This window comes from Marmota flaviventris, chromosome 5, assembly GCF_047511675.1.
Source record: "Marmota flaviventris isolate mMarFla1 chromosome 5, mMarFla1.hap1, whole genome shotgun sequence".
Taxonomy (NCBI): Eukaryota; Metazoa; Chordata; class Mammalia; order Rodentia; family Sciuridae; genus Marmota; species Marmota flaviventris.
Window position 1 is genome coordinate 3,560,805 of NC_092502.1, and position 11,283 is coordinate 3,572,087.

An 11,283-nucleotide genomic window follows, 5' to 3' on the forward strand; every position below is an offset into this window, starting at 1 on the left:
GAAATGGATTTCTAAGGTATAAGCAAAAAACAAAATCTCCAGCTGTGCTCCACATACATACAATTAGGAGAAGCAAAACTATTCCCCAAGGAGAAGTGAGTATCATGTTCTTCAACGCAGTGATATTTTAATGGACGTCTTCATAGAATAAGACCAAGCTCCAAGACTTGATCTGAGCTAGGAGAGTTAAAACACATCTACTCTCTGAGTTAATGTGCACAGGGGTCCACAGCAGGGAGCATCACTGACCTCATCTAATCTTTCACTGGGTGGGGGCGGCAGGGGTGGGATGGTAGGAGGAAGACATGAAAGCCGGGATTTTAGCACTGAAGACCAACAACTGCAGGCATAGGCAGACCAGAAGGAAACGTTCAGTACCAACTTTCCTGGGATAGGGATGAAGGTGACCTTCAGCAACAGAGATATGTGATCATTGTTCCTCCTATGCTCTCTGTATCCATGAGTAAGCTTTTAGAAACTTTAGGACTCTTGTAGGTAAAATAAAGAAAATGCATACTAAAATCATTCTCTAAGGTTGAATGAGGAGCCTCATGGCTCACAGCTATTAAGGGAGGCAGGTGGAGGCTGGTGAGAAGGTCTCGCCTGCCTCCGATGCCCCGTCCAGCAAAGGTCCTTGCTGCACCATGCACTGGAAAGCTGAATTAATAGGTAAGCTTCTGTCTTCCCTGGGACTTTCAGATAAGGCAAATTATTGAGGATGGAGTCAGGAAACCGGACGTCCAGCCCTGTCTTCATCCTGCTGGGCATCTTCAACCACAGCCCCACCCACACCTTCCTCTTTGCTCTGGTCCTGGGCATCTTCACAGTGGCCATCATGGGGAACTCCACCATGGTGCTCCTCATCCACCTGGACGCCCAGCTGCACACCCCCATGTACTTCCTCCTCAGCCAGCTCTCCCTCATGGACCTCATGCTCATCTGCACCACCGTCCCCAGGATGGCCTTCAACTACCTGACTGGCAGGAACTCCATCTCACTAGCAGGCTGTGGAGCCCAGATATTCTTCTATGTGTCCCTGCTGGGAGCTGAGTGCTTCCTGTTGGCTGTCATGGCCTATGACCGCTATGTGGCCATTTGCCATCCCCTTCGGTACACCATCCTCATGAGTCAGAAACTCTGTGTACTCCTGGCGGTGGCTTCCTGGATCTTGGGGTCTCTTGATGGCATCATTGTGCTGGCAGCTGCCCTGTCATTCTCTTACTGTGGCTCTCTGGAAATACATCACTTTTTCTGTGACGTGGCTGGCCTCTTGCCTCTCTCCTGCACAGACACGTCTGCGTTTGAAAGGCTGCTCTTCGTCTGTTGTGTGGTGATGCTCATCCTGCCAGTTTCAGTTATTGTCACGTCCTATTCCCGTGTCCTCCTAGCTGTCCTCCGCATGGGCTCTGGAGAAAGCCGCCGCAAAGCCTTCGCCACCTGCTCCTCCCACCTCATGGTGGTGGGACTCTACTACGGGGCTGCCATGTTCATGTACATGAGACCAGCCTCCACCCACACAGCGGAGCAGGACAAGATGGTGTCGGCCTTCTACACCATCCTCACCCCCATGCTGAACCCCCTCATCTACAGCCTGCGCAACAGAGAGGTGTCCAGGGGGCTCAGGAAGCTCCTGAGGAGAGGAAGGTTACTGTGACTTTCTCCAGCGTCTGCTGAGGGTCTGTCCAGGATGCTGGCCTTCCAGGCCAGGGGTCCATCTGCAGGTTCTGACCTCAGTGGAGAGCAGGGGTTGCAGTTTTCCTCTGTGTTTGGAGAGATACCTCTGTGTTCCTGATTCATTCCCACCTGTACTTCAGGTTTACCGATGCTCAGACCTGTCCTGGCTATTTTAATCCTGATCCTTCTTTATTTCCTTCCCAAGCATTTAGGAACGGGGAGTCTTTCCAAATAATTTTTATGTCTATATAAAATATTTAGCATTTTATGACAGGGAGGAAATGAATTTCTAAAATAAATAAACTACCTCTTAGAAATTTATTCTTTTTTCATCTTTAAATTAAAAGTGGATACTTTAATGAGTCCAGAAGCAACATCACTTCCTTTTGGCTGCAGAATCATCCTCATGATTGTGATCGTTTTACTCCTCTCTCATTCTTACATCAACAACCGATCTGTTTGGAGACGTTAGCAAACTCTCAGTTTCAGGAACTACTGGTCATAATTTTTTGCACAGCTCAAAAGTGACTTATTATACATAATCCCATAAAACTCACTAAAGTTTTATTGAAAAATATTTCTGGCCTCTAAATCTGTCCAAATTAATTAATTAATATCCATAAGTTGCCCATACTTTGATAAAACATTTATGTTCCCGAGCTATTTCAACAAGATTGTAATCTGTGTATGTCAATCTGCAATATTTTTGAGAATTGAAGTCAATCATTGCCTGGGTTTCTGTGCTTATATTTTAAATCGAATCTTTGTTGCATCATGTGTATTATTTAAAAAATTTTTCTAACTAAACCTTCAGCTTATGCTTTAATGATATGACCATGTGTTATAATCTATTTCATTCCTTGGGGCACTATAAAATATTTTTGGACAATTAGAATATTCTTAATGCTTTTGTTTTAGGTAAATTTAACAAGGATAGGTGTACATTTCAGTGGATGTTAATATGTTCACATATTTGTGCAAACATCACTCCAAAAAGAAAGCTCATAATCTCTAGCAGTTATTCCTCATCCCCTCCTGCCCTGTCCTTGGCCAGCACTGCTTTGGCTGTAGATTTGCCTGCTGGGTCGTCATACATGGATGGGATGTGGTCTTTGGACTGGCTTCTACTTAGTATAATGTTTTCATGTGTCTTGTGGAAGCATGATCAGTGCTACATTCTCACATGCAAATTAGCAATATTCCTTGAAAAGATTGTCCTACATTTTATTTGTTCAGTCAATAATTAAGTTTTTGGAATATTTTCTTATTTTGACTCTCGTGAATAATGCTATCTCAAGCATTCATGTACAGGTTTTCATGAGACATGTTTTCAAACCTCCTGTGTACATACCTGGAGGTGGTTTTGCTCCAGCATGTGGAAATTCTCTTTAATTTACAGACACTGATCAGCTGGTTTTAATAGTGGCTGCAAATTGTTTCCTCCAACAATGTCTGAGGGTTTCAATAGCTTCACATCCTACCCATCCTGTGTTATTCTCTCCTTTTTGGGTTTTAGCCATTCTATTGGGCAGGAAGTTGTATTTAATTCATTGTGATTTTGATTTATATTATGACTAATGATATTGAGGATTTTTCACTTGCTTGTGATCATTTGCATCATATCTTTGAAGGAATGTCCATTAAGATCCATTTCAACTGGGTTGTCTTTTTGGTGTTAATTTGTCAGAGCGCTTATATCTTCTGAACCTTATACCTTTGTCAGATGTATAATTTGCAAATATTTTCTCTTATTTGGTGAGTTGTCTTTTTACTTTATTTAATGTTTTTGGATTATAAAAACTTATGCTTTTGATTGAGTTCAAATTCTGTTTATTCTAATGCTTATGGCTTTAATATTATATCTAAGAAATATTGTTTAAACTAAGTCAGAAAGATGTAGGCCTAGTTTTTACTTAAGAGCATGGTGGCTTTCATTCTTGCATTAATACAGACCCATCCTGTAGTGGGAGGTGCTGTTCAGCTGCATTCTTTTGCAGATGGCTATCAAATTGTGATAGTACCATTTATTTATTTATTTTTTTTTTGAAAATTCGTGATTTTCCTCTTGAATTGCTTATATATGCTCATCAAAACCTGGTTAATCCTAGATTCACTATTTACTTATGGACCCTTAGTTCTGTAGTAGGGATCTGCCTCTCTGTCTTATGTGACCTGGAGTACGACAGTGTCATGGTAAGCTCAAAGCTAGGAAGTGAGTTTCTCAATTCTGTCACTCTGGCCAGTTTCAGCTATGCTAGGTCTCTTGAATTCCTGTGTAAATGTTAGAATCCTCATGTAAATTTCTGAAAAATGTAACAGATGAAGGTTTTGGGGGGTGCTATTGTTGTGCAGATTGGTTTTGGTGCATTTCTACTTTAATACTCAATCTCTAATTTATAGATATATTCCTTTCTCTCAACCTTCCTTCCTTGTAACATTTTCTAGTTCAGGGGTGTTCCGATCTTTTTTTTTATTATTTGCATTAATTGATAAGAGTTTATTCACTTTTATTCTTTTACAAATACATTAATTTTTCTGATCACATTTTCTGGTTATTCATTGCTGATTTTAGGATGCTGCTTTTTGATATGTAGATGATGCTACAGTTCACTGTGGACAGAGGTAGCGTTGGATCAAGGTAGCTTTGTTTAGAACTTGCAAGGATGAAGCATTAGGCAAACAATTTAGCAATTAACCCCTTTGTCACCTCTCAATCTTGAGAGATTGGCCAAAATCATGGGCAATGGCACCACCTCCTACCACCAGCACAACTGATTTGTTTGATATTAGCACAGAATGCACAATTCATATGCCAAATTAGAGGATTCTCACATTTTTTCATGACTTTGTCGCTGATTGTAATGAGATTGTCTTATGTACAATGGATAACTGCATATGAGGATTTGGGGTTTTCCAATGAGCACCACACATCAAGGCATGAGACGGTCACCAGGAGGATAGCGCCAAGAAACTGAAACAGACTTCAGAACAAAATCCTGCAGGTTCCACCTCAGCAAAGCCAAATGGTCCAAAATCCAGGCAGCAAACTTGGTTCAATGGCAGTCGAGTTTTTGTTGGTGGTCTTTGCTTTGGGCTCAATGGCAATTAAGAGCCACAATTCCCAGTGAGGAAGCCCGATTCAAAGTGGCATGAATTTTGTAGTTAGCCTTGGAACACAGATGACGATAATCTGGAGACACACTAAAAAAGACATAAAAGTTAGAAAACTTTGGTGTGGCCCATCTTGCCATCCACCACTCAGTTGGCTGGTAAGAGAGTTTCTGGGTATTCCCACAAGCAGAGCAAGTGTTCACTTCCCAGGAGAAATGTCCTGGCTATAGGGGCAATATCTACAGAAACAGCTTTGTCAGTCACCTTTTAAATAAACTCCCTGTCATAGTAAAATCATGGGAAATATAAGAGTAGAAATACAGAATGTTCAACACCATGAATGAATTCTTAGTCAGACATGAAACCTTTCTAAAGCTTCATAAGGTCTTATTAAGTTTTTTGTTGATAAACATTCTCATCCATCTGTTGGAGGGTGGCCTGTATCTGACTGTACCTGTGGGGGTCTGATTGGCTACAAAATCCAAAAAATTTTCCCAACTTATAGGTTGACTTTAAATTCCATACAATCAGCTCCCCACTATATAAGTCCACATGCACACATACACACGTGTAGAGTGACCCCCCCCCCCAGGAGCCCCACTGGAACCTTTCTTCAGTGGAAACCAGCTTTCCTTCTTCTATTACAATGTTGGTACTAACTTTGGTTACTGACCCCCTTTGACCTTGGATTAAAGGAAATATCATGAGAATTTCCAGGGAAAGCTGTTCAGAAGGCAAAAGTGGGCCAGGCCACATAGCAGGATCAGAACCAGAGAGGGCACTAAACTGAGTAAGAAAAGTTCTCCATAACCTCAGTATGAAACTTGGGAGCTGGAAAAGGGAGGCCCATAGGAGTTCTTGACTGTGGACTGGGTCACATCTGCTCACCCTTAGTTCTGCATGGTTCTGAACTGGGCCCAGTGGGAGACTCCCTCCTGTGTGGTCCTCTTACAACATGCTAAAAGTGTCCATGAGAACATTGGGTGCAGAGAGCTTGTCTGGGGTTATTATACCAATTGCTCTTTCCTGTAGAAGTGTTTCCTGGGTCTTGAGTATAGGATTTGAGAAGTGCAAGGCACCTTGTGCAGGCCACAGTCAGGCAGGGTTTCTACACCTGATCACATGTGGGTGTTCATTGGAGAGATTAGGGTACTGCTTCCAGTGAGTGTGGGGGAGCAAACTGATATGCAAAATATCAATAACAAACTTCCTCTGTATTCCTAGGGTTCAGGATGACTCTCATTAGGGATACATAAAGGTTGGCAGGCTGTCTTTTTAGCATTAGTCTACACATCAAACAATTGTTCTGATGTCTTGCTAAAGTATAAGCCTTTGCTTAAGCCATCCCCAAATTTGGTCTTGTGGATTGTCCTGTGAGAACAGGGAAAGGACAGAGACAACAGGAAATGAGGGAAACGGGAGGTAAGTACCACTTTCATGGTGGCAGAGAAGTCTGTCCCCATATTTGTGGGAAAGCTGTCCACATCCAAAATGCTATTTGCTTCTGGTGAAAACTTCCACAGCCAGTGTCACCTTAATAAGGAGTGAGCAGCTCCAGGGTCTGTAGAGATTGAGATGTGGACTATCTCAGCCCTTTTGGTGTTGTGTGACTAGGCTATGACTTGGGACTGGGCACTTTCTGAGGAAATGAGGCTGCTTGGGCTCCAAGTCTTGTGCTCCACAGCATCCTGGTGAGGGCTTCGTGTCAGGGGAAATCACAGGGCAGGAGCATGCTCTGGAGAGGTCACGTGGTGAAGAGAGCAAAACGCTGAGGAGGTGCCCGGTCACTCCATTACAGCAGTGAAGAGCGCTTGGGAAAGTCAGCCACTCCTGTGAGACCCAGCCCCTCCCTAGGACTGGCATAATCTCATACATGGGTGGTCATGATCCTGCCACTCCACCTCCAAAGGTCCTCCGCTTTTTAATGCTGCTATCTTGTAGGACGAAGCTGCTAGCCCATGACAATGAGGGAACAAACCACATCCCATGATGTGGCATGGGGCCAGTTTGGTCCCGAAGCTGAGCTTCAGCGCAGCTGGTGGGAGGAGTGGCCTGTGGTCTACTCCAGGGATCAAGAGCCCTCTTTCTCTGAGGCCATTTCTGGAAGATCCATTGTCCAGGTTCCAGATCATGAAGGGTGTGGCTGTCTTCAGTTGGTGGGCCATAATAGTGGAGCACACTAGGGCACAATCCACGGAGGCCTTGCTCACTTGCACCAACATATGGGCTAGTGAGAAATGCCTGAGATTCTGAAATTAAGGGCAAGGCTTTTGGGTAATTACTGCCCACACCTGCACAGTGGCCTGTCTACCAGCAGTGGTCTGTGTATGTGGCTCTAAGAGCGTGGTGGAGCTGAAAGGAGATGAGGTCCCAGCTGCCACATGTCATGCTGCACTCCCAAGGCTCAGTGCTGCTGGTGACCCAGTTGTGCTTCCTGCTGGGTGAAGGCACGGCACAGGCAGCAGCACACAGTGCAGGACCCTCAACAGTGAGGGCAAACACTTGCTTCCTGCCCTGTGTGCTCGCTGTGCTCTGTTTACAGCTGCGTTAGATCCAACTCTCTCTGCTTCCAGTCAAAGAAGAAACTCATAAGCCGGCAGCCGTGTGACAGGAGCCTCAGCCTCATGCATCTTGTACAGCACGTCTCTTTCTTGCCCCATTTTCTCTTATGCTTGATTTAAACGGATGTGTCTACGTATCATGGCCCTGGGAGTGAGAACCTATTTACATATGTATGCGCATGTGTGTCGGCATGTACCATGTAGCCCAGGTGCATAGCAGGCAGAACATGTGGGATGGTTGAAGTATGCACTGTGCTGTTGGGACAATGTAGGGGTTCTGTGTTTGGAATTGGGGTCTCTGATAAACTTCATGACTGTGGCATGCTTGGTGGCCAGGAAGTTTCTGGGCAAAGGCATGGAATGCCTGGCTGCTGGGGAACTTCTGTGTAAATGACGTGGACGACTGGCTGCTGTGGCTATGTTCTTCACCAGGAAGCTCTGTGTTAAGAGTTTTATCAGTTTCGACCTTGATCTCAGGCACATAGCTCCTGGGAATAAAGGAACTTGCTTGCTAGATAACTACAATGTTTCACCAAGCTCTGCTGCTCCTGGATCTGCCCACTTAAGGGTAACTTCAGACAATGGACTTTCTTGAGAGCTGCGCAAAGCTCCTACCATTGCATATTGTAACTGTGGAATGTAACTGCAGAATAAGCGACCTCAGTGATACAATAAACAATAATGTAGTTATGGCACTAATGACCTAATGTAACCTATTGGTGTAAATAACTGTGGCTGCTTGGACAAGGGGACACTTTTCTGACACTGTACCTTGTCTCTGTGTCTCCCCTTATTATTATTCCTTGCAGTACAATGACAACAGAATCACCTAATGGCACAGTTCTTGCACATGTTCCTATGATTGTGATGCTTAACTGTGTTTGACAAGGGGCAAATTTATGTTTGAGACTGCCATTAACATGAAAGGGAGTATTTATGGCCAAGGCAATCTACTGATTTGGTTAACTTTGCCAATTTCACTTTTAAAATGCTCCCCAAAGGAGCAATGGCAATACTGCTGTGTTCTAACATGTCATTTAGCTGCTTTTGTAACTTGCCTGGTAAAACTGCACCCTCGGGTGCTGGAGATGTCTGCAGGGAAGTCTCATGTGCTCCCATGCAATGTACCATGCCACCATGGGCCCAAAGCCATGGGTCCCACGAGCTGTGGACCGAGCTTCAAACTGTGACCCCAATAAACTTCTCCTCACTTGAAGTTTATTTAAGTATTTGTTAAATAATAATAGAGAGATAACACCCCCACAACTAATTTCTCTTAATTTAAATCATCTTGGCAGTCCCACGATGAGCTGTGGAGTCTAAAGCTTTTAGCAATGGAAGCCTCAGGGCTTAGAGAGAGAAGCAGATAGTCATCCCAACCACCAGTGAGTTCACAATTCACATAGAGTTTGCATCCTTTCAGATACCAACTTTGCTTTTCCAAACAGGTGCATTGCACTGTTCATTTAATAGGTAATTATAGGGAAGTCATGTGAAGTCCATTCATATTGCATGTCCTGACCGTCGCAGGGCTAGCTGCCTCAGCACCAGGCTGGATGTGGCGGCTCAGATGCACAGGTACAAGATCCCATCTAATAATGGCAACCCATGAGGGCAGCAGGGTGGAAGAAAAGAGTTCATTGCTTCATTTCTGTGACAGGATGGTACTGCGGGCTGCTCTGAAAGCACATCTGCTGCCTGTGCCAATCTCACTAGCTTCCTTTCCCTGCAGAACAAGATTGGGCACCTAAAATCTCTACAAATTTGGCTGACATTCTGAGCAAGGGTCACCTGTTCTATGCAGTCATTTTATTTTTAATGACATACTCTCTCTACTAAGAATTCTATAAGATGTTTGGTTGCTGAAAGATGTTCAGCTTCAGTGGAATTTAACAGACTTTCCACAGTATATGACATCTATTAAAAAATGCACCACATAAAAACAAGTGGAGGTATTGTGTCCAACTATAACTAACTAAATAAATATTTTAAAAAATGAACTTTTCTTAAAATCAGCATGGATGGATCTACCACTCACTTCTCCATTCCCATTTCTCTCAAGGTGAGAGGGTGTTTGGATGCAGAAGTTGTGGACTAGAGATGCTGGCGTAGACAGGGAGAGAAGGAGGTGTGTCCTGTCTCACCAGTCTGCAGTTCACTGCTGAAGCTTTGCATCTGCCCTTGGTGACTCTATTTAAGGAAGGCAGTTTCCACTCCATCTTTTATATGCATATGTACACCAATCAACATTGCATTCCATTGTTTTGATGAGGTTGTTAAGACTTTATTTTCCAATAGGCATCTCAAGTAAATAATTTTCTTTAAATTACAACTTTCCCTTGTGGTCATTTTAATTTTCAACTCTTTCTAATAAGAATAACCCATTTCCCAAAAAGTAGACAGGTTCTGGTTGCATAAATCTTGTATATTAAATTAGCTGGAGCCCCAGAAAGTAGAGTACCAGACTCCATGGATTACAATCCTGTTATCCAAAGCACCTACTGGATGCCTCCTAACTGGATTCAACCCATTCAAGTGTGGGAACAGCAAAGTTCGGCAAGTAGGAGGGTGGGGAGAAAAATCACTCAAGTTGCCTGGCACAGTAGTGCAGGCCTGTGAGCCCTCCTACTCAGGAGGCTGAAGCAGGAGGATTGTAAGTCTAAGATTATACTGTGCAAATTCTCTAGATCTTGTCCCCAAAAGGGGACTCTGGAGTGTAGCTTGGTGGTAGACCAGCCCTCAGGTCAATCCCCAGCAACTTTCCACACGCAAAAAATGCTCAGCTGACTTGGAGTGCAGAACACAAGCTGGTGGGGCTCAGGACTCTATCTGTGGCCTCCTGTTGCTGCAAGGACACAGCGGGCTAACGGCCCCTGGACGAGACTCACTTGGTCACATGGTTCCTGACGCAGGGAATTCTACCTCCATTCCCACTGCAAAAATAAATATCTTAGACAAGATAAATTTAACAGTTTAATTGAGCATAAACATGTCCATGGATGTCACATCACTCAGGATCAAAGACCAGTGTGCTATATCGCAGTATGTGTGCGGCTCTGTTAGTAGCAAGGAAGAGGGAAGGTGTGAGGCAAGCGCCTCACCTGTGGTGGTTGGAGGTTTGTCTTATTTGTTTGTGCTTTGGCCCCTTCTGCCTGAGGTGGGCGGGAGTTCACTGCTCTGACAGCCTGAGGCCCGCCTGCGTGTTGGAAGAGGGCACTCTTCAGCTGTGCTACGGCTACTCACAACTGAAGTTTCAGATCACCCTGTGAACCCTACCTTTAAGGCAGATTTAGTATGTTTCAAAAGGTTTTGCTTCTCTTCTTGACTGCTAGAGAGTAGGGCAAAAACTCTGCAGTCCGTGAGCCTGTGCTCACTTCCCTGGATGGTAGCAAAGAGGGTGTTATAGTCAGCATTTTTTTTTTTTTTTTTGGTCACTGTTACTCAAAAGCCTGAAAAGAACAATTGTAGTGGAGGAAAAGTTTACTGAGGCTCCCAGTTTCAGGTCTCAGTCCATAGGTGGCTTACCCATTGCTCTGGGCCTGAGGTGAGGAGAAATATCTTGGTGGAAAGGTGTGGAGGGACTGCGGACATGGCACCACAACAGAGCAGGAGGAGAGAAATAGTCATGAGAGGAACGTCACCTGCTATTGCTGGCTTTGAACGTGGGGAGGGGGCAGCCTGTATAAGCACCAAACAGTTTTGTCACAGATACCTAACAAGGGAAAATTTAATTACACCTGTGTGCTTCAATTTCTATGTCCATCCAATAAAATAAAAAAAATAATATGGTATTACTGTGAGCATTAAATTAGTTCTTGTATGTGAGGCAATCATAACAGTACATTGTACAAACATAACACTGTGTATTTGTAGAACCTAAGAGGGACCGTGGTTCTGGCTTTGTCTGTAGTACATACCTGCACCACACAAACATAGA

General features: G+C 44.0%; 1 protein-coding gene across 1 annotated transcript; it reads left to right on the forward strand.

Moving 5' to 3' along the window:
• The first annotated feature begins 718 nt into the window (after window positions 1–718).
• Window positions 719–1,654, forward strand: LOC114084507 (olfactory receptor 2M4-like). The gene has a single exon (XM_027925585.2). The coding sequence runs from the start codon at window positions 719–721 to the stop codon at window positions 1,652–1,654; it is 936 nt and encodes a 311-aa protein (XP_027781386.2).
• The last annotated feature ends 9,629 nt before the right edge of the window (window positions 1,655–11,283 follow it).

What these genes read in the sequence shown, in the direction of transcription:
- LOC114084507 (XM_027925585.2), top strand. Translation starts at nt 719, where the DNA reads ATGGAGTCAGGAAACCGGACGTCCAGCCCTGTCTTCATCCTGCTGGGC.